Source organism: Tinamus guttatus, unplaced genomic scaffold (assembly GCF_059628265.1).
Source record: "Tinamus guttatus ecotype Peru unplaced genomic scaffold, ASM5962826v1 Tinamus_guttatus_pri_ptg000322l, whole genome shotgun sequence".
Classification (NCBI taxonomy): Eukaryota; Metazoa; Chordata; class Aves; order Tinamiformes; family Tinamidae; genus Tinamus; species Tinamus guttatus.
In genome coordinates, this window is record NW_028288856.1 from 958,518 (window position 1) to 981,572 (window position 23,055).

At 54.6% G+C, this 23,055-nt stretch overlaps 2 protein-coding genes across 2 annotated transcripts; one reads left to right on the plus strand and one right to left on the minus strand.

Moving 5' to 3' along the window:
• The first annotated feature begins 30 nt into the window (after positions 1-30).
• Positions 31-2,318, plus strand: LOC148593942 (scavenger receptor cysteine-rich domain-containing protein SCART1-like). The gene is made up of 4 exons (XM_088529027.1): positions 31-79; positions 305-610; positions 1,564-1,881; positions 1,963-2,318. Exons 1-4 carry the CDS (start codon positions 31-33, stop codon positions 2,316-2,318), a joined length of 1,029 nt encoding a protein of 342 aa, XP_088385153.1.
• Positions 2,319-13,421: 11,103 nt separating this feature from the next.
• LOC148593943 (olfactory receptor 14J1-like) lies at positions 13,422-14,357 on the minus strand. Its single transcript, XM_088529031.1, has one exon. It carries the CDS (start codon positions 14,355-14,357, stop codon positions 13,422-13,424), a length of 936 nt encoding a protein of 311 aa, XP_088385157.1.
• Between the last annotated feature and the right edge of the window lie 8,698 nt (positions 14,358-23,055).

Consider the following 23,055-nt stretch of genomic DNA (forward strand, 5'->3'; position numbering starts at 1 on the left):
GGAGGTCCCTCAGCAACCAGACCTGCAGCCATGCCAACGACGCTGGTGTCACCTGCACACGTGAGCATTCAGGGAGGAGGTGCGAAATGCCACTCACAAACTATATGCTAAGAGATAGGGGAGCAGGAAATTGACCATGCTGAGCATGGTGTGAGTGCAGGAGAGATGGAGTGGTTGTCTGCAGTCCTGCAGTGCTGGAAGCAAAGGAAATTGTATCTCTGTGGCATTTCTATCTTGGGATGATGAACTAGAGCACAAAGTGATCCTCTCTAAAGACCCTCACTTCCTTTTGTAATATATCCAGGATTCAGGCTGGTGAATGGCAGCACAGCATGTTCCGGGCGAGTGGAGATCGAGGTGGAGGGAACCTGGGGAACCCTCTGTGGCTCTGGCTGGGACATCTCCGACGCTCATGTTCTCTGTCATCAACTGAACTGTGGATTTGCTGAGTCCATTCCTGCAGGAGGGCACTTTGGGAGAGGAACAGGCCCTGTCTGGAGAGACACTTTCCACTGTAATGGGACTGAATCCCATTTGGGACAGTGCCCTGTGACTGCTCTTGGGCTGTCCCCATGCTCGCCTGACAATATTGCTGGTGTTTTTTGCTCAGGTGAGTTGAGGGAAAATGGATTAACTCATTTTGTCCCTTTTGTGTGACTTGGAAACACAAAGCAGGGGAGCTCCTGGCAGTGACAAACTGAATTTCCTGCTGGAGAAACTATGGGTTTCCATGGTGGGATTCAGAGAGCTTTGCCTGCTCCTGCAGAGCGCGTTTTCTTGGGGGAGATGAGAGCTGAGCAGGGAGCCGGCATCTGTGCTGCTCCAGGGCATCTGGTTCAGGCCTTGGGGCCACCACCAGGCCTGGGCTCCTCTGTTCTCTCCTGGGGCACAGGCCAAGGAGGGAACTGTGGGACACGGTTCCTCTCCCTGAAGCTGCGAAAGATCCTCTGCTCCCTCCTGCAGCCCATACCTCCATCCCAGACCATAACCTGGTCCAATAGCCTGCAGGGACTGGACCATGAGTGCGCCCAGCAGGAGCAATTCCTGAGGCTGAGCAGCACCTTGGGGCTGGGGTTTGCCCTTGCTCCTTGTCAATATGAACCTCAAACTTGTCCTGTTTTGTAAAGAAGGCCCTCATCCCTCTGCTTCTTGCTAAGGACACAAGCTCCATATCCCAGATCCCTAGGGTTGTAGAAGGACAGAGCTGTCCCAGCAGGAGCCAGTCCCAGCTTGAGGATGGAGCAAGGCTACTGCTCACCCTGTCACCCAGGCCTCGTACAGGCCACTACTTCCTGCTGCTGAAGCTGCTCCAGATTCATCCATAAGGACATATCTGGTGGCTCAGGCATTTGGCTTGACCTCCAATGCTTTCCCATTTCCATCACTGAGATGATATTAGAGCTCAGCAAGTTTTAGGGCCTGGAAAACAAAATCCCTTGGAGCACTCCCATCCTTGAGCTCCTCACTGTGAGCTGGATATGGATAGGTGAGCTCCAGGATGTCCAAGGGCATGAGAAAGGGAATCAAGGCAGCATGCAGGACATTTCCCCTCTCTCCGAGCAGGACTCTCTGGATCCCTGCGTCTGGTTGGTGGAGGGAGCCGCTGTGACGGGCGACTGGAGATGCCCCTGAATGGGACATGGGTCCGAGTCCTGGATGACCAGTGGGACCTGAACGATGCCAGTGTGGTGTGCCGGCAGCTCCAGTGCGGCGAGGCAGAGCAAGCCTACAACCCGCCGAAGCCTGAGCGAGGGACGGGCCCCGTGGGGCTGAGAAGGGTCCAGTGTGCAGGGAAGGAGACTCGCCTGACCCTCTGCAACACCTCCCTGCCTGCGGCAGCGCCTGCAGGAATTGCCGAGGACGTGGGGGTGGTTTGCTCGGGTGAGTTGCTCTGACGGTCCCCAATGTGCTGTGCTCCCCAGGGCTGCGAGCCCCTCACAGCCGGGTTTCTCCTGGGTGCAGGGAGCCGGCGGGTCCGGCTGGTGCACAGGGCAGGGCGCTGTGCTGGGAGAGTGGAGATCTTCTACAACGGCACCTGGGCGACCGTCTGTGACGACTCCTGGGACCTGCTGGACGCCACCGTTGTTTGCCGCCAGCTGGGCTGCGGGGTGGCTGTGAATTTCACCGGCTCTGCTCATTACGGGGAAGGCTCTGGGCACATCTGGCTGGATGACGTGAACTGCTCCGGGGATGAAGCTGCTCTCTGGGACTGCCCAGCCAGGCCCTGGGGGCAGCACAACTGCAGGCACAAAGAGGATGCAGGAGTCATCTGCTCAGGTCTGTGCGGGCAGCCGTGGTGGGAGCCTGGTGCTTCATGAGGGGAGGGGGGAGAAGCTGGACATGGTGGAACTGCCCCGATTGCCCTGAGCCCCCTTCCTGCCCGGTCCTGGGGACACCCATGCACAGTCCCCACAGGACCTGCTCAGGACTATAGGGAGAGCACAGGTGTCCCCACAGATCAGAGGGGAGGGTAGTGCTGCACATTGGGTGCTTCTCTCTGCTCCCTTAGTAAAACAGTGCCTTGCTGGCAGGGCCCTCTGACTATCTGAGCCCTGAGATGTCTAGAAGACTCCCTGCTTCTTGGTGGAGGCACGGGAACCACGTGGAGGGCAAGAAGGTGCTCAAGAGTAGTCAGGATGGATTTACCAAGGGGAAATCATGCTTGACTAATCTGATAGCCTTCTATGATGGAATGACCAGCTGGATAGATGAGGGGAGAGCGGTGGATGTCGTCTATCTCGACTTCAGCAAGGCTTTTGACACCATCCCTCACAATATCCTCCTGGGCAACCTCCAGCAATGTGGGATAGATGAGTGGACAGTGAGGTGGATTAGGAACTGGCTGGATGGCAGGGCCCAGAGAGTGGTGATCAGCGGTGCAGAGTCTGGTTGGAGGCCTGTGGCTAGTGGGGTCCCCCAGGGGTCAGTCCTTGGTCCAGTCCTGTTCAATTTATTCATCAATGACCTGGATGAAGGCACAGAGTGCTCCCTCAGCAAGTTTGCTGATGATACGAAATTGGGAGGAGTAGCCGATACCCCAGAGGGCTGCGCTGCCATCCAGAGGGACCTGGACAGACTGGACAACTGGGCGGTGAAAAACCTCATGCAATTCAACAAGGCCAAGTGCAAGGTTCTGCACCTGGGAAGGAATAACCCCAGGCACCAGTACAGGCTGGGGACTGACCTTCTGGAGAGCAGCTCTGCGGAGAAAGACCTGGGTGTCATGGTGGATGATAAGTTGACCATGAGGCAGCAGTGTGCCCTCGTGGCCAAGAAGGCCAATGGAATCCTGGGCTGCATTAAGAAGAGCGTCTCCAGCAGGTCGAGGGAGGTGATCCTGCCCCTCTACTCAGCCCTGGTGAGGCCGCATCTGGAGTATTGTGACCAGTTCTGGGCTCCACAGTACAAGAGGGATGTGGAGCTGCTGGAGAGAGTCCAGCGCAGGGCTACAAGGATGATCAGGGGCCTGGAACATCTGCCCTATGAGGAGAGGCTGAGGGAGCTGGGCCTGTTCAGCCTGGAGAAGAGAAGGCTGAGAGGGGATCTAATCAGTGTATATAAATACCTCAAGGGAGGGAGTGCAGAGGACGGGGATGGTCTCTTTTCAGTGGTGGCCACTGATAGGACTAGAGGAAATGGCCGGAAACTGAAACATCAAAAATTCCATAGGAACTTAAGGAAAAATTTCTTAAAAGTGAGGGTGACAGAGCACTGGAAGAGGCTGCCCAGAGAGGTTGTGGAGTCTCCTTCTCTGGAGATCTTCAAAACCCGCTTGGATGCAGTCCTGTTCCACGTGCTCTAGGTGACCCTGCGTATGCAGGGGGGTTGGACTAGATGATCTCTAGAGGTCCCTTCCAACCCTAAGCATTCTATGATTCTATGATTCTATGATCAAGGCACACAGGCAAGCTCGTGGCTGCTCCAGACCATGGAGTGTGACCAAGGAAGAGCCCCTGCAGCTGAGGAAGGGCCGTATCCCTGCACTCAAGGGGGAGAAAGGGAGGTCAGCAGGGCTGGGACACCAGCTTCCCCAGGCAAGGATGGTGGGACAGGGACACCACGACGAGCACCAGCAGGGCAGGACCCAAAACAACAGCCTGTGGGCATCACCTGCCACGTGCAAGGAAGGCCGCTGCGTGTGCACGAAGACAACACCGCGCGGTACCTGGGGGTGCTCAGCGTCAAGACGGAGGCGCTGGAGGAGCTCGACAGGAGCTGCCTGGCCCGCACGGGGCAGAGCTTGGCCCAGATCCGGGAAGTCACTTTCCTGAGGAAGGAGCGGAGCCTGCAGGAGAGCCAGGGTGAGGAAGAGGAGGGCCATGGGGAGCGTTTCTCCCTGTCAGCATCAGGATCCCTCAATGTGAGACCCAAGGAGGTGAGTGCAAGTGAGGGCTGGGCCAGGTGGGAGCCCTCCTGGTGCTGGGGCCGGCCCTGGTGCCACGCTGTGACAGCCGGGTTGTCCCAGCACTGGCGGAAGGAGCCCCAGGAGACCTTTCCTGTTGGGAAAAGAAGCTGCCTTCACAAATTCTGCCTCTCTTCTCCTAGCTCCTTGACCGAAACTCCTTCCACAACCTGTGGAAACCGGAGATCACGCAAGTGGAGCTCCTCAAGGATGCCAAGGGCAAGTGGGAGGTGCTGGAGCGCCTCTATGCTCATGCCCCCCAGCAGAACATTGAAACATGGAGGAATGACCTGGAGGAAATAGCAGAGCAGAGCAATGATGAGGAGGATGCTGAGGAAGAGCTTCTGCCAGAGGAGGAGTTGGAGGAAAGTAGCTCCTTGCCCTGGATTAGACCCAGTCTCCGCAGCCTGTTTGCGGAAAGGGAGATGGACCTCGAGAAGGTGCCCTCCTTGCCCGACATCAAACAAGCAGAGGCTACCAGGGAGGGACCTGGTGAGGTGGAGAGCCCCTCTGTTGAGCCAGCAGTGCCCAGAGGAGCTGAGGAATCTCTGCTGCAGGAAGCAACAGCAGCAGCTTCTCTCCAGGCTGCAGGCCCTGCTCCCCAGGTAAGCATGGAGCATGTCACCTGTCCCCACGACCCAAGGGAGCTCCTATGTGAGCTGTGTGGGGGGAGGTGCAGAGGGCATGCCCAGAGCTGCCCCATCCCAAGGGATCCCCCTGTCCACGGTGCCCCACTGTCACCCCCAGCCATTTGCCCTGTGCGGTCTGCCATGGGGAGATGATGGGTCCTCTCCATTTCCAAGTGCCAAAGGTTCAGGGCTGATGTTCCCTCCACCCCTGCACCACGTTCAGCCCTGGGGCCTGGATGCCCAGCGAGGAGGGAAGGGGCAGCCCCAGCAGCAGCCCCCTCCTCACCCAGTGCACGAGCCCCCCTGTGCCACACGCCCCCATCTGCCTCTGTTCCCCTGTGCATCACGGCCCCAGCCCAGCCCTGCTGCTACGGCCCCACAACGAGCCGTGTCCCATTGCCGTGCCAGCCGCAGGTCCCTTCCCTTGGGACGCACAGCCCTGGGCAGCTTCCCCCAACCCCAAACCCTTTCCCCCGTGCACCCCAGAGCACCAGTACCCTGATGAGCAGCAGTTGATGGCCAACGGGTGCGTGTTCTTGCTCTGCCCATGCAGGATGCTTTGGAGCCCCAAGAGGAGGAGAAGTCCTCGTCCTCCTGCAGCCCCACGGCAGACACTGAGCCAGGTACGTACCCGAGTGGAGAGCCCTGCTGGGGACGGCGGGTCTGTCTGGGGCAGCAAGCGGCACCGAGGCCGGCAGCAGGAACCCCTCGGGGGCTGCTGTGCTGAGGCCACAGCTGCTTGGGAAGCCCTTGGTGGCAGGGACAGGCAGGTGCAGCCCTGCGCCCTGCAGCCCATTGCCCACAGCTCTGCTTCCCACCGCAGGCACCGCTGCCCTCCCGGACGTCGCGGCTCCCCGGCGATGGCGCTCGCGGCTCAGGACGGCGCTTCGGGCTCTGCGCAGAGCGTTCTGCTGCCGCTGCATCGTGGGGCAGCGAGAGGAGCGGCGCAGGTGAAAGAGCGCGGCAGGGCCTGAGAGCGGGGCTGCCACAGAGCAACAGACACTGTGTCCTGGGGGCTACAGAGATGCTGCTGCATCGTGTCCCCGAGCACCCGTGTGCCCATGCGAGCCCTAGTTGTCAACAGCCATTGCTTCTTACAAATAAAACCCTCAGAAACTTTTTCTCCCCGTGTCACTTTGTGTCAGGCCAATCTCCACATTTGGACTAGAGCAGGCAATGCCAATGCATCCAGTAGTGTCTGGAGAGACATTCGTTCACCAGACAGCCACAGAGCTGCCATGGAGGGAAGGGGCTTCTGGAGGTCTCCACTCAAGCTTGTGCTGCAAGTGGAAACAACAGAGGGGATTTCCCAGGGCTGGACAGGGCTGAGCTCCCATGCTCTCTGAGGATGGATTCCCCAAGGCTCTGGGACCTTCCTTCAGTGTTGGCCAACCTTAGGCCCCTCATCCTGTTCTTGGGCACCACTGGGAAGGCTCTGGCTCCATCCTCTCCCCACGCTCCTCTTAAGCAGCTACAGGCAACACTGAGATCCTCCTGCCTCTTCTCCCAGCTGAACAGACCCAGTACCCTGGGCCTCGTCTCCTGTGCTCTCTCCCCAAACTCGCAGCCATCGCAGGGGCCTCCACTGGGCTCACCCAGGAGCTCCTGGCCTGGCAGCAGCTCCGGGAGCAGCCACCTTCGCGGCCCTGGGGGCTCTGCACACTCCCGCTGTGGGAGCTCGTGGTGCCATTCGGGAGCTCGTGGGGCTTCAGTGCCCTGGGCGCTGGCTCCAGGCTGCCGTTTCTGAGGCCCCTGGGCAGCTCCTCCTGCCTCCTCTCCAGGACGCCCGGCTGCAGCTGCCTCCAGCCCTGGGCCTGGAGTGCCGAGTGCCAGCCCGGGGCAGGCGCTGCCAGCAGTGACTGTGTGACCCGTGACACCAAGGTCAACCAGGGCCAGCAGGGCCAGGACACACAGTCAGGTCACCTTTATCACCACACAGGTGACACGTCAGCACTCAGCCAGGACTTGTTGCCATGGACCCTCCTGGCCCCAACTCTCCAGCTTGTGAGATTTCACTTCTGGTCTTGGGATCCTGGTTATTCCCATACAACTCCACCCAAAAAATGGTCCACACTAGTTGGAGGATATAGTTTAATTCAAGAGATTAAAACTTGCTGTTTGTGGTCATCATGAACAATTTTCTTCTTCTTCTTGGCTGCCTTGCCAGGGCTGAGGAGAGAGAAGGGAAGAGGCTGCATGATGCACAGGGACAAAGGCAGAGAAATAGCGCACAGTAGCTCAGGACATGTATGCTTGGATGTGCTTCTGATGGCATCTCCCTGCTCATCGTCATGTAACACAGGCCCCTGTGTCCAAACAAGGTCCCCTTGCAGCACATCAGCCTGTGGCTGAGCCTGCTGGGGGGTGATCCTGGCTCTGGGATCCCCCTTTGGGGAGCAGTTGGAAAAGGTGCAGGCAAACCCTGGAGGGGCCCCTTTGTGCTCAGCTGTTCCAGACTTGTCAGTCCCAAAGCTGCAGCCTGTGCTGAGTGATGAAAGGGAAGTCTCATCCTAGGCCAGCATGACTTGTTCAAAGTGAAAACAGGATGCAGCAGCACTGACAACTCTCATTCTGAGACCCATCCTGCTTCTGTCCTTTCCCAGCTCCTCCACCCTGGTCCCATTTGCACTCTCCAGCAGAGCACTTGGCATTTGCTTGGGGCTGGAAAGAGGTGCTTAGTGTCTGCGTAGAACGCAGATCCATCCCATGTTGTGAGAACTCTCAGGGTGCTCTGTCCAACCCAGTGCCTTTGGGATTGGGAGTCTGACCCCTTGTAGGACCTCTGCTACTCAGCGGTCTCAGGCTTTTCCTGGCGCTGGCACATACGTACCCTTTCGGTTCAGTCCCCTGTTGCTGGGCCTCAGTTTTCACCTCCTGCATTATGCCGGACAAGGAATATGTCACAGAAAAACCCTCATCTTCTCCCAGGTAGCATTCAAACACTTTCTGAAGAACAGGCGGTTCTTTAGGCAGCTTCTCAACTGTTGTCTGCATCTGCAAGACAATTCCCAAAGGATTAGTGCTCTGCTTCCAAGTCCACTCAGCTTCTCTCAGCATGCACAAGTAACAGATGCATTAAAAAAGTAGAAGACAAGTGGTGTCTTTGAAAACAAGCCGCTGGCAAAGAGAGTGAGGGCTCAAAGGAACACTTTGGAGGGGTCTTGTACAGCTACTGCCCATCGGCTGATGCCTTTGCGTAATTCACACTGGCACAAGAAGTGCCTCATACATCAGGAGCACCTACCTCTTCTGCCTCCTGAGGGCCTTCATTGTCCGGCTTCGCAGCTGGTGGTCGAGTGGCAATGGTTCTTCTCCAACCTTGTGCTGCCACCCGAGTGCAGGGCCTCGGGATACGCGGGAGCACACTGCAAATACACAACGTGAGGAGTTGCATGAGCACAGGGGGAGCTGGAAAACCAGCCCTTGCTCACACGCTGAGCATCTGCTTCTGCAGCAGAAGGCAGTTCTGCAGAAGCTCGAGGTTTGCCTGGATGAGGTGGAATCAATGGACAGAGAAATCCACCAACACCAAAATACCCAGGGGTGCACCACATGCCCAGAGGAAAGCTCCAGGTGCCCACTTTGAGGCTTCCTCTCCATGCAGCATGGAGAGCAGCAGGGTCATTTACAAGCACACGTTCCAAGACACACCGTTAGGCTCTGTCCTGCCAAGTGCTTTAGCCACTGCTAAGGCAAAGAAAGAGCTCCTCAGTGTTTAATCCCATCTCACTACAGTCTCTCTGGTCTCTGGGAAGAGCCCCCATGGTGGGGCAAGCCCAATACACACCTCTCCTCCTTCAGAGGCCTTGCAAGAACAGAGAATGTTTCTCAGCCTCACTAGATGCCCTTAGACCCCCAGCCCTATGAACACTCCCCCTCATCCATTGACCCAAACCACTCACCTGCCAGCAGGCTTCTTCTCCACTTTCACCTCCTTTCCTTCTCCCGCATTTTGAGGCACTATTTGGAGGGGTGGTTGGGGCTCCCGTAAGACGTGGCGCAGGGCAGGAAGCTTTTCTGCAAGCAGGAGACAAGAAAACACTTCAGAGCAGAATCACAGTCACCACTGGGACAGGAGCGACGTGCAGATCTGCTCTGGTCTGGAACGGAATTGCAAGACCTCAATGGGAGACTTTTAAAGCCAGGTCTCCTAGGCTGTCTGTGACCTGTCCTTCACATTGGCTGCTGTCCAAATCTTTGCCTTTTCCTTCTGCAACATCATTTCCTGACATGGGGGCATTGCTTCTGCTCTGTCATGTCCCCGCTATGAAAAGGAGACTTTTCATAGCTCACAGTGATGTGTTAGTGTCGTAAGAACCTCTTTGGGGCAATAACTTCTTCACAAGAGGGAAACGCTTGCTGGGATCCCTCTACAGGTCTCACAGGCCTGCGTTGCCTCTGGTCGCACAGTGAACCCAAAGGCAATGCTGAGGGCACGTGCAGCAGAAACTCACAAGGAAAGGGCAGAGCTACTTGTTTTGGAAATCCAGTGGAGTCTTGGCACCCATTACCACCCTCCTGACCATCCTGAGCAGCTGACTTGGGTTCCACGACACAGGTCAGGAAATAGGGCACTCTTCCCATTACCATTCTGCTCCAGGCAGAATGGATGATTCCCAGTAATTGTCCTCAACTCTGTCTCTCTCCCTCCTGATCTCCTCAAATGGAAGACCAGTTTGACTGCTGATACGCTGGTTATGGAGTCCAGTGGGAAAGCTTAACTCAGAGAGGCCAGCTGCATGAGGGAGTGCTGGGTTGGCCTGAGCTCTTTCTCCCTCAGGCCCTCACTTGACATTTGCCATCAGGGATGAGAAACAGCACATCTCATGTCTCAAGGCATCCGACATATCACACTGGAGCCTTGGCTCCAACACTTGACACCAAGGAGGAGAGGAGGATAAGACACAACTCCCAACCAGGATTTAACTGCTCCATTACCTTTCTCAACTGCCGTTCCCCTTTCCTTTTCCAAAGCAGGCGTTGCTTCATCCACGATGAGAACTCTCACCCTTCGATGTCGAAGAGCTGGTCCTCTGCCAGTGGGAGGTCTCCCAGGTGGAGGTCTCACCAGTGGGTGGTTGTTGGAAGCCTCCAGTCCCAGCCTACAAACAGCCAATGGACAGTGTTCTGAAGGAAGGACTCCAACTTTTCCTTTGTAGCATATGCTAACTCTGGGGACCAGGACACACATCGGAGCCACTCTAAGGGTCCTTTTCCAGAGCAGAATATGCAGAATAGGACCGATCCTGCAGGACTGTGTTAGGAAGTGGAGTGACACAGCACAGAACTCCAGCATGTGAGTTTCCTCCCTAGGCTGCTCCAGGGCTTCCAATCCCCAACCTAGGAGAAAACTTTTCCAAAGCTTTCCCAGCCATATGACCCAGGCTAACTCAGGAGATCAGCTCCCAGCTGCTCTCCACGCTGCTGTCCAGGCAGGACAGACTGGCCTCCTTTCCTTTCCTCCTGCTTGCCACCACCATTTGAATCCCAGTCTTGCCCTGCACATCCCTGGTAGTCCCTCCTACACATGCATTGCTGCACATGGAAAGAACAACCTCCAGGTCACTAAGGGAACAAACCTCCACAAGCTGGGAGCCAGCACAGAGCTCTCCAGAAGCCCCTGCACAGAGCTCTGCAGAGCCTGACAAAGCCAGAAAAGGCTGGAGTTCACTGGTTTCCAACCACTGGAAGGAGTTACTCCAAAGTCACTTCCAGAGCGCCATCACAAGCCCTGGCAATGCAACACTACCAAACACGTGCTGAGAGGATGCACACATGGTCAACCAGCAAGCAAACATACTCACTTTGGAAAGCGCATGTCAGAGCCGGCTCTTTGAGTGTCTGAAAGCACTGAATCTTTCTTTGTTGACATCTGCAAGGAGAGAGAGACATGTGAGATGCTGCCAAGAAAAGCCTCTTGTTGCCCACAAGGGCCACCAACGCTTCCACTCTTCATACAAGCCACTGCCTTTCAGAAGCTCTGAAACAGTCTTTGCTGTTCTTCACAGCAGCTCCCCCTTTTCACAGAAGAGGAGCTGCAGGGGAACACAGCAGAACGGGTAGTAACACTGCAGGGCTTTCGGCAAGGGCAAGGATCAAGAGCCTCCCTGGGCAGGACAGCAATTCTTTCCTAAGGGACAAGCCCCTGCAGGAGAGCACAGCTGACGGCATTCCCCAAAACGTAAGGAATGGGCAAGGCAGTCCTGCTAGGGAGGGAGAAGAAGGACGGGGACAGAAGGTTTGTTATCATAGAATCATAGAATCATAGAATCATAGAATGCTTAGGGTTGGAAGGGACCTCTAGAGATCATCTAGTCCAACCCCCCTGCATACGCAGGGACACCTAAAGCACGTGGCACAGGACTGCATCCAAGCGGGTTTTGAAGATCTCCAGAGAAGGAGACTCCACAACCTCTCTGGGCAGCCTGTTCCAGTGCTCTGTCACCCTCACTGTTAAGAAATTTTTCCTTAAGTTCCTATGGAATTTTTGATGTTTCAGTTTCCGGCCATTTCCTCTAGTCCTATCAGTGGCCACCACTGAAAAGAGACCATCCCCGTCCTCTGCACTCCCTCCCTTGAGGTATTTATATACACTGATTAGATCCCCTCTCAGCCTTCTCTTCTCCAGGCTGAACAGGCCCAGCTCCCTCAGCCTCTCCTCATAGGGCAGATGTTCCAGGCCCCTGATCATCCTTGTAGCCCTGCGCTGGACTCTCTCCAGCAGCTCTGGAGACCTCTTTTGCTCTCCAGGTGGCTCCATATTCCTTCTGGAAGAATGGACCTCTGTCACCAGTCTGTTACTATTTATTTGGGACAGTCTCTGGGAGATAATTCTTGAGCACTCGTCCTCTCCAGGGCACTGGGCACCCACAAGTGGCAGCTGAATCCAGCCCTCATTCCCATCACTCCACAAGTGGCAGCTGAATCCAGCCCTCATTCCCATCACTGTACAAGCTGATGCCCCTTGGCCCAGGTACAACCCAGGCACGGCCAGTGGGCCTTTATGGGTGCAGTTCCCTGAGCACCTTCTTGGCTCCAACTTGGGCAAAGAGCTCAGCCTTCAGGCACAGTGCAGAGAAAAACCCTTTTATTACAAAGATGTGACTCAGGAGACCAGCTGTGACACAGCGAGGGCAGATAGACAGTTGGCCTCTAGATCAGACAGACTGGGTTTGTGCCTTAGGAGAAGGGGGATAAATACAAATGTTTGTGCACAATCATGTGCATCACAGATAAAACATATGAAACAAAAGGGTTGCCTGAGAAACATTAGAAATCATTTGCGAAGAGAGATGGGCAGCTCATTGCTATGTAACCTGTAACTTGTGCAGAAGTTTTGTCAGTGTCTCCTTGAGAGCCTTGTTCTTCATGTTGTAGGTGAGGGGGTTCGCTGAACAGGGAGCACCAGCCAGCACCAGATCCAGAGATCTGGGGGCTTCAGGTAGGCAAATATTGCAGTGCTGATAAACCAGGAGACAACTGGCCATGTTTGGCAGGCAAATGGAAAAAGCTTTGTGCCTTTTCCATTTGGATTTGACATGGGCACAGCAGCAGCAGTGCTGGGATCAGGGGCAGGGCAATAGCAGTGAAGAGCCCGTCCCTCAGCTGCAAAGCCAGTACATGGGGCAGGCAATGCCTCTGCAGCCAGCCAGGCCCCAGGTGCTGCTTTGATGCCACCTCTATACTAGGAATGGCAGGGTTTCATGCTTGGCAGGGAGCAGCAGTCCCTTTTGTGCTGCAATCCCTTGGGCACATTCTTGACTCAACCTTTGAAGAAAGACCAGACTTCAGGCACAAAACAGAGGGGATCTCCTTTTATGAGAGAAATGCCATTCTGGAGGCCAGGTCTGGCATAAGGGTGCCCCGTGCCTGCTCCTGCCTGTGCTCCAGGAATGCACACGAAGCACAACCCTATCAGCACCGTGTTGGGAGAGCACTTCAGCCCTCTACATGCATCCAAGCAGAGCAAGACAGTTTGGAAAGATGGAGAGCAGCTCTGGAAAGAGAATGTCCTGCTGCTGTGGCTGCACATGTCCCCAGGAGGGCTGAAGCCCCCATGCAATGACTGTAGCGATTAAACACCTGCTGTGGTAGTGCCAAAAGGGACTTTTCCAAAACCAAACTGTCCTCATTGCACTTGGGGCATCTGAGCTACCTTGGGTCAGCAGGTTCTGAGGATCCTCTCTCCCTGCCGATGTAGGGGGAAGCCTGGCTTCCTGCTTCAACATGGTCACCAGGTCAGAATGAGAAGAGAGATACCTGAATAGAAATAGCACTGAACTGATTTTTATTATTTATTTTATTAAGAAAGGCAGGAAGGAAAGAACGAAGGAAGAACTCAGCCTAGATGCCAAGTATATGGGAGTGATGAGTCCATACACATGAAAAAGTTATTGTTTGGGATATTGTACCAACTGAATAATTTTCCTCAGTGCCTCCTTGAGCTCCTTGTTCCTCATGCTGTAGATGAAGGGGTTCAGTGCTGGAGGCACCACCGAGTACAGAACGGCCACCACCAGATCCATAGTGGAGGAGGAGATGGAGCGGGGCTTCAGGTAGGCAAACATTGCAGTGCTGAGAAACAGGGAGACCACAGCCAGGTGCGGGAGGCACATAGAAAAGGCTTTGTGCCGGCCCTGCTCTGACGGGATCCTCAGCACAGCTCTAAAGATCTGAACATAGGATAGTTCAATGAAAATGAAACACCAAAAGGCTAAACAAATGCTAACCACAATGACACCAGCTTCCCTGATGTAGAAGTCTGAACAGGAGAGCTTAAGGATCTGGGGGATTTCACAGAAGAACTGCTCCACCACATTGCCTTGGCAGAGTGGTATGGAAAATGTGGTCCCAGTGTGCAGGACAGCAGAGAACCAACCAGTCGCCCAGGCAGCTGCTGCCATTTTGACACAAGCTCTGCTGCCCAGGAGGGTGCCATAATGCAGGGGTCTGCAGATGGCAACATAGCGGTCATAGGCCATGACTGTGAGGAGATAAAACTCTGCTGAAATGAGAAAGATGAAAGTTAAGACCTGTGCAGCACATCCCCAGTAGGAAATGGCCCTGGTGTCCCAGAGGGAATTGGCCATGGATTTGGGGACAGTGCTGGAGATGAATCCAAGGTCGATGAGGGAGAGGTTGAGGAGGAAGAAGTACATGGGGGTGTGGAGGCGGTGGTCGCAGGCTACAGCTGTGATGATGAGGCCGTTGGCCAGGAGGGCAGCCAGGTAGATGGCCAGGAAGAGTGAGAAGTGCAAGAGCTGCAGCTCCCGCGTGTCTGAGAATGGCAGGAGGAGGAACTCATTGAAGGAGCTGCTGTTTGACATTTGCTCCTTTGCAGCACAGGGGTAATATCTGAGGAAGAAAAGACATGGACAAGTTAGAGAAAATTCCGATGAGCAATCCTTTGTCATAATAATGCCAAACACACACTCATTGCCTCCCCACCATTTTAGCAGCACCATCCTTGAGCTCTATGGCTTCAGTTCTTGGCCTTGATGTCGGGGAAGCAGAGCTGGCCTCTCCATCTGCCTTGGTCCCAATTGCCCTGTGCTCTCACCTTGAAGGTTTAGGACGCTTCCACTCATGTTACCCCTCAATTAAATGACACCATGGAGAGCAGAGGATTCCTTTACATCATGTCCACCAGCACTCTTTTGGAGGGGATGTCAGGCAGGTTTCCGCCCTCCCCTTGGAGCCAGCAACACTTTGGGCTCCTGCCAGCTGCCCACATCCACCTCCCTGCAGTGATTCTGTGACCTCAGATTCCAGGAGGCTTCTCCCTGGGGCACCCAGACAGCACCTGCTGTAACGGGGGAGCTGAGCTCTTCCGGAGGGCAGCTTGCAGCCCAGACAGGCACCCAGGGAGATGGCAGGATGTCCTAAGGATGGGGTGTCCTGATGAGAGAGGTGGCTGGTTCCAAGCTCTTCCAACTGCACTGCCCTGAGCCCCGCAGTTTAGAAGGCACTTGGGCACCTCACAGTCCAGGACCCATCTGCATGGCAGGACCCACAGGGCCAGTGTCTGACCTGCATCAGAAACCCCCTTTCCACAGAGTCCAAGGGAAGGAGAAGGGCAGCGTGGGCAGGTGGGATCATGGAGTAACACCATGATAGCTGTGCCAAGGGAGACAGGACCTGGCAGGGACAGAGGGGCACTCAGATGTGTCTCCTCTCCTGGACATCTGGCTGCTCTGGGACAACTCCTGCCCTGGCCCCCATGGCCTGGAGTGCAGAGGGCTGTGCTGGTGGGAAGGGGCGCTGCAGGAGGCAGTTTCCTCTCACCCTCTCACGATGATTCCATTGCCTGGAGCCGTCCCTGCAGGAGCTGCTTCTCTGTCTCCACATCTCTGCCCTGTCCATGTTCACAGACCCCATCGCACCCGCTGGGTGCTCAGCTCTGCCCTGTAGACACCTGCCAGGGGCAGGACCCTGCCCAGGGCACCTCTGTGTTTGCAGGTGCAAAAGAGCAGATGAGACAAACCTTGCTGAGGCTGGGGAGGGGATGTTGGCTGTGTCTGCAGGCAGAGGGGTGGGTGAAGGCAGCCGTGACCCCTCTGAATGTGTGGCTGGGTGTCCCTGCTCTAAAGCACGACCAGCTCCAAACAGGAGAAGCTGGGAGAGCCACCCTGACAAATCCAATCAGCTGCTGAAGGCGCTAGGTTCAGAAGATCCCTCCAGGAACCGCAGCAGTGTACCCCTGCAGCCAGAGACTTACCGTGTCAAGGGCTGGGGAGGTTTCTGCCTGCAGTGAGCTCAGCTGTCCTCCCATTCCCAACTGTCTTTCACTTATGAGCGACTCATCCCAGCTTGGTGCCTGCGGGCAGTGCCCTGAGTCTTGGTGCTCCTTTATGAGGAGCTGCTCCTGGGCAGAGCTGTCTCTCTGCAGCACCTGCCAGGTTGCCATGGGCTCCCGCAGTCCCAGGAGCCAGGCCCAGCTCAGGAGCAGGGACCCAGCTGCAGATGGGACATTTTCTGTCCCCTGTGCAGCCTCCAGGCAGTTCTGGGGCTCCAGGGCTGACGGTTCCTGCAAGGCAGCAAGGTCATCCCTGGCAAAGGTCCACTGATGTAAAGAGAGAGAGTCCGTGGAATGAACCTAGCATGCAGCTGGCCTCATCAGAGGATGGTTGTCTAGGAGAGTGGACATGTCCTGCTGTTGAAGCCTCTGCTTCCATCCCGTAAGAACTCAGAACACTTGCACAGGGGCAAGAAGGGAGTTAACACCCTCATGCTTCAGGAGGTGATTTAGAGCAGTTCAGCAGTACAGCTAATGCCCAATGAGAAGCTCCAGGAGCGCAGGAGGATTCAGTTTGTGCACTCTACAAACTCAGAGGAGGATTCCCTTTGTCCAGCTGCTGGGGTGCACAAAACGGCTGCCTGTATGGGAGCTGGTTTTCTGAGCTCCCACTGCAGTCACTGGGAGAAGTGAATCAGCCGTGCAGCACACTCGCCCCTTTGGACTTTTTCCAAGGGGGAGGCAGTCCACGTTGGACAGAGCTGCTCCAAGACAGGTGCAAATGTCCACTTGTTCTGACAGAGCAATGAGGAGATCCATGTCCATTGCAAAGAGCTTGCATGATTCTGTGCAGACACTTTGATTTCATGCAAGGAAAACAGGTCTACTTGGCCGTGTCAGATGCCTGAGGTATCCAGCAAAACCGCCACATTCCTAGCATATTTATGAGGGAACTAAAAGGAAAATCAGGCCCTTCAAATTTGTTGGCAACCACCTAGGACACCTGGGTTTCATACATGCTCCTCCAAAGTTGAATGCCACCACTGCCTTCAGGAAAAGTCCCTCTTGGAGACAGATAACAGCTCCCCTCCTCTGGTTAGCCATGCTACTACTAATGCAGCCCCACAGGCATCTGGCATTATTCACATGACCCTGCACCACTGCCTCATATGGCATCCCTCGTAGCACCAAGGCCCTTCTCCTCAGCCCTGTCCTCAGTTCCTCAAGTTTCTATCTGTCCTGACAGACAAGGTTATATTCTTCCCCACACTGTGGTTCTGCCAGGAGCTTTACTTGGTAGTGGGAGGCAGTATGAATAGCCAAAACAACCCCCAAAATCCCCAGTTTAGAGAATTTCAGACTGGACATCAGGATGAAGAAATGACACCTGAAGGCTGGTGCTGTGGTGCAACAGGACAGCCAGGAGGAACCAAGGATCATCTCATGGCTTTGGGAAGGAACAGCCAGTGGGGATGCAGAGACAACAGTGAAGGGAAGGAGATCCCATGTGAGAGCAAAGTGGGGAAGCAGGGTGGGTGTCTACAGGCTGCATGGACACGGCTGCAGGCATGAGACAGCACAGGACAGGCTCTGCTGGAGACAGACAAAGGTACTGCCAAGGCTCAAAGACACCAGAGCAGGTCAGCATCTTCTTGGCTATGGCTGTTGTCTCTGCCACCAAGGCCTGTCAGGACACATGGGCCTCAGTGTCCCTCTTGCTGACACCCCGAAAGGTGTCATATCATTGTCCTGCACTGAGCACTGCACACCCCCACCCACACACTGTCCCCAAGAGGACCTGGAAAACATTTGGGGGAAAGGGTCTCCTTTCCCAGAAGCTCAGTGGCCGAGCTTGGACATTTTGCCTGATAAAACACCTCAAGGGTTAATGTGGCATCAGAGCCACCTGCACGTTTCCTCTGCCTACCTGTTATCAGTGATGACAATTTTCTGCTCTAATCAGCCCCTGGAGACACTTCACTGCTAACAACTATCAGTGGGACCCATTAAAACTCAACAAAATGTTGGGGGTTGATCTTGACTTTGAATTCTCCTCTCAGTAACTGAGGTTCACAGATTCAGCACCAAATACACCATGGAGCTTATTAAAATGCAAAAAGTTCTCACAAACCATGTCCCTCCCTGCCATTTTCGTCAAGTCTTGCATGACTAATTGGAGAGGTTTGAGGAGCATAGCTGAAAGGTGGAGACATTAATAACATACAAGTATTTCTGATTTTAAAGGCTTTTATTCTTACTATTAATATTCAGCTTTCCAAGTAATTGAGAGCAATATTCTGGAATTGGAATCAATCCAGAATGTCTCTCATTGAAGTCTGGATATCTAGAAGGACCGGTGTCCCAGACCTCAAGCACTGTATGGACACTCTTCCTCCCCTCCCTAACCTGCCATTTCTCACATCAGCCACCTGGGACTTCCATCACTCTTGTTAGAAGCTTCTCTGTTCTGCTGAAATCAGCAACTGAAAGTTAGAGCTCATTTGTTGCAACTCCCAACTGCTTTCCTTAGAGAACTAGCTGCAAACAAACACAGGGTTTTTCTTAATTGCAAAGAAACAGAAATAAAGCATGAAATGATTTCATAAATAATAATTGTGCTCTTCGAGTTTAGGCTAAGCCCAGCACGTCAACAATGAGGTTCCATTGCTACAAGGGACAGCCTTCCTGAAAGACAGAGCAACCTTTAAACCCCTGAAGTGCAAACCAGCAGCTGGGTCCCACAGTGAACAAAGAGTAACAGAGGGAGTCACAATACTGCGGTTCTACAATGGCCTGTAAAGATGGTGTTAGAAACTGTCAGTTTAAGCCACACAGCCACACAGTTTAAGCCATGGGACAGCCACACAGCTCCTGGGTGTCCTGGGACATGATGTGGGCCATGCTGCTTTTGGAGATCCCAGACCTGCCTCAGCTTCCCTACAAAAGCAGGGAAAAGGCCCTGATGCAAGACCCTAGAGAAGAAGGATTTTCCTGGCTGCTCAGAGCAACCCAAAGAAGGACTTGGGGATGTCAAAGGAAACCCAACCCACCAACACCAAAAGCACTGGACCCTCCTGGACCCTTAAGATGGGAGCAGGAGCGGGCAGGGGAAACAGCCACGTCCCAGACTTCCTCCATCAGGCCTTCAGCTCTACGGCTTCTCATGGCTTCAGGGGAGCTCCCTAAACCAATACTTCCCATGACCCTAGTGCATCAAGCAGACTGAGCAGACACAGAGGAGACAGGAGAGAGAATGGGTAGAGACCCCAGGGTCCAGAATGGGCCTTCCTGTGCCAAAGACAGGATGCTAGAGGCTGAATAGGCAACCCAAAGAAAGGAGGAAAGGCGTGCTTTGCTTTTCAGTGTCTGGAATGCCACATATCTGAAAGCTTCAAGAGGGATGCCATCCCCCTTCTGCAAGATTTGCTCCAGGACTGTGAAAAAACTACAGGAAGAGGAATGTTGGTTGTTGGAAGCTTCAGCAGTAGGAGAGTGGGGAGATGGTCATCTCACCGACTTGTGAACAAGCCAAAATTCAGCTCCTGAGGCACGGCAGTGCCTTACAGGCTCCATACGGGAGTCTGGACAGAGGGATGCAGTGTGTGGGCCTGTCCTGAGACACCCAGGGTCAAAGTGTGGGAGATGCAGGATGCCAGGACTCTACAGATCCCAAAGACAGGCAGGTGCCAGGAACTATACCCAGGGGAGAAACACTACTTGGAGGTGTAATGGCAAACCCCAAAGCATAAGTAAGGTGCAAAAGAGAAATGGCTTTCCTCAGGGTCAGATGAAAGAAAGCTGCGCAAAATTCACAGGCCTGCGCAAAATTTCTACCTGGCCTGACCCATGGTTTTGGAGCCTGTCAGGAACCAATATCCCATCTCAAGCCCTCTGGAGGGAAGACATGTATTAAGAATATGTTTGCTCTTTTCTGACATATCATCTCCATCTTATCACAGATCAAGAAACCTTCCTGAGGGCTTTTAAAAGCAAAGAGCCTGTAGACTCTTTTTCAGAAGAGTAGATTCCTTGAAGTTGCAGCAGGGGATCCTGCTGAAGGCAGGTCCCAGCAGGCAGGTCCTTAGGGCCTTTTCTAGTGAACTTTGGGTTATCTCCGAGGATGGAGATCTGAGAATCTCTCTGGATCCTGTGTCAGAGTTTGGCCATGCTCATAGAGAAAAAGATTGGTTCTTAACATCTAAGAAGCATTTTCCATTGTTCATTTCTTTTTCTCTCACTATTGCCTCACACGCCATTTGTGTGACCCTCCAAGAAAATCCACCTGCTCTGTGCTCTCCACAAGGGAGATTTGCACAGCATGAAGATCCTCCTTGGACTTCTCTGGTCTACTCTGAACAAACCTCGCTCTCCCAGCATCTCCTTTTCTGCCGCACACTCCAGCCCCTGACCATCTTCTTGTCCCTGTGCTGGACTCCCTCTCACTTGTTAGTGCCTGTGCAGAACTGGAAAGACCAAAAGGTGTCTGCTGTGCAGGCATGGTCCCCACTGTGCCAAAACCAGAGGTAGAATGTGTCAGTGGCCCTCCTGGTTGTGTTCTCCCTAATACAAATCCAGGATCATGGGCAAAATATGGCAGGGGGACCCGGAGAGGTTCTCCGATATCCTCCTATCCTCAGAGATAATGTAAATTTCTCTGGAAAAGGCCTAAAGACAACACCTCTACTGGGAACTGTCTTCAGCAGGGTGTTGGATCCCTACCTCCAGATGGCTCCCTAAAAGCAGGCTCAAGGAATCCGCTATTCAGAGACTCTTTCCAAAGGGACCTGTGGATTTCAAGCTGCTGCCTCCACCACTGACCAAGAACAGGTATCGCAGAGCCATCCATCACCCTGAGAGGCCTGATTCTTGTGAGGGGGCATCTCTCTGTCTGCAAGTGTCTGCATATCCACAAAGTGCAGAAATGGTTCTGACTGCTTTGTTTAACTACCAGTTTGTATGAGGGATCACAAAGGATTAGGGTCTGCGATGGGAAGATGTAATGAGGGTCCAGCTTCAACAGAAAGCCTTAAAAAGAGTGAGAAGATAACTTATTCCATCAGAGTGACTCAAATCCCAAAGACTCAGCTAATCATTAAGACGATCAGAAACTGCAAGCCTGAACATCAGCTGACAGAAACCATGAAACTGTGAGAACTCCTGGGTCGCACCAGGATGCTCCAAGGAGAGAACAGGGAAACCAACAGTCCTCCCTCTGCTCTCCCAGCAGGACCCTGGGGTGGCAGGCTGGGCTCTGGAGCAGAGCACTGCAGCATGCCACTACCTGCACACCTCTACAGAGGGTCCTCAGCCTTCACCTGCCTCTGCATCAAGGACACTCTGGGCTAAGCACCACACTTCTGGCGCCATCCTTGTTTTTCCCAGCGCACAAGGCCCAGGTCCAGCCTCAGGCAAGCAGTGGCCGTGCTCTGGAACTGCCTGGTGGGGAACACCAGCATCTCGCTTGGCTTTTTGAAGGGCAGGCAAATCAAGATACATGGACTCTTCCAGTCTCTTCCTGCACTCCAGAGACATCACAGCACCCCCATCAGCCCCCGAGGGTTCCCTGGCAGCAGCTTCCCTGCAAGTTATTGCCACTGTCTCTAATCCCTCCATCACCACGTCCACCAGTCTCCTGGCCACATCTTCCGTATCGATGGCCTTGGTCCTGCACCTGGCAGAGGCTCTGGAGCAGGCAGCTTCTTTTTTCCCTGTAGATCCTGGTGTTTTACGTGCAGGAGCCTCCAGGCCTCCATGTGCCTGGCTGGCTGCCCTGGCAGTGCGCGGTGGTTTGGGAGGCAGATGTGGCACCTCCGCTCTTAGCCCAGCCCTGCTGGGCAGGGTCTCCCTGAGCATCACAGGAGTCGTCTTGAGAAGGGCAGCGGTCAGGCAGGGCCTTTGCCGGCCTCACTGCTCAGCTCTGTACCTTTGCAATGACCTGATCAGCATCTTCAAAGCCCTGGGGGTCAGACAGAAAAGGCCGCCTGTCCTTTTGTGGGGACGAAGTTGGCATCTGCCTGCGTCGCCTCCCTGCGTGCGGCTCCTGCTTGCCCACATGCGGGAAGAAGGAGGCACATGATGGAGAGGGTCGTGTTGCTACAAGCAGCCCCTGAGGGACAGGAAGCCCCATCCCCATGTCAAAGGGAAGCTAATGGTAGAGCACAGCCCAGCTACACGTGGTCCAAAGAGGATCTCTGATCCTTCGCACAGGGCTCCCAAGGATCCATATGGGCTTTGGAGCATCCCAGTCATGCTTTGTGTTCGAGAAAATCCCCACAGCCAGCAAGAAGCAGCCCCTGGACGGAGAAGGTCACACCTGGCTGGCTTGACCCCCCCATGCTTGTGCTCTCCATGCAGCTCCCATCCCTGCTGTCAGCCTCCCCCTCCAGCCCCAGCACTCACCTTCCTTGTGCGCTTGCTCCTGGCAGGATGCCCATTGCTGGGCTGGGAGCAGGCGTTCGCCTGCCTCTCCTTCTCCATCTCCAGGGCACTCGCTGCACCTGGGGACTTGCTGCTCTGGGGACCAACGCGAGCTGCTCCTTCTGCTGGAGCTGCTCTCCTCAGAGTGCGACCCCGAGGGTGGTGCTCTGGCCCAACACAGCCTTGGTTGCCATGGGCATCGCCCCATCACAATGGCCTTGGGGACATGATGCCACCCCCATCACAAAGCCCTGGCTGTTGCCATAGGGACTCCCAGGGGTATGTCCTGGTGGTGGCCAAGGGCACCCACATCTCAGCTCAGTGCCTTAGTGGGAGGCAAGGGGAGGCCCTTTGGGTCCCTGTGCCGTAGTTTGGCCATCCTCACAGATTTTTGTTTGGGAGAGCACAGCCAGCGGGGCCACATGCGTGTTCTACCGCTCTTTTTGGCACAGTGGACACCATGCCTCTATACCAGATCCCACTTGGGCTCTCCAGACCTGCAAGGAAACGAACAAACGGGAGGGAGTTCAGCACAGGGACAACAAGTTTGTCAGGGGCTGGAGCACGGGGCAGGTAAGGAGAGGCTGGAAGAGGGATGTTTGTTCAGCCTAGACCAGAGAAGGCCAGGAGAGATCTTCATGCTGTGCACAAATACCTTGTGGAGGGCACAGAGCAGCAGGATTTTCTTGGAAGGCCACAGCAATTGCATGGGAGGTAGCAGGGAAAAGATGGACAATGGAAAATCTGCAGTGTATGAAGGATTCACAGACTTCGGTGTTGTGAAACCAAAGACATTCTTTGCTACTGACCTTAGGCTGACCTCCATATCTCCCCCTTCCTTATGTAGTTTTTATTTGAGCGGTCATCACTTG

Coding starts and splice junctions, on each gene's coding strand:
- LOC148593942 (XM_088529027.1), top strand. CDS start 31: ATGCCAACGACGCTGGTGTCACCTGCACACGTGAGCATTCAGGGAGGA. Junction 80..304: donor CGTGAGCATTCAGGGAGGAG/GTGCGAAATGCC, acceptor TAATATATCCAG/GATTCAGGCTGGTGAATGGC. Junction 1,882..1,962: donor CGTGGGGGTGGTTTGCTCGG/GTGAGTTGCTCT, acceptor TCCTGGGTGCAG/GGAGCCGGCGGGTCCGGCTG.
- LOC148593943 (XM_088529031.1), bottom strand. CDS start 14,357: ATGTCAAACAGCAGCTCCTTCAATGAGTTCCTCCTCCTGCCATTCTCA.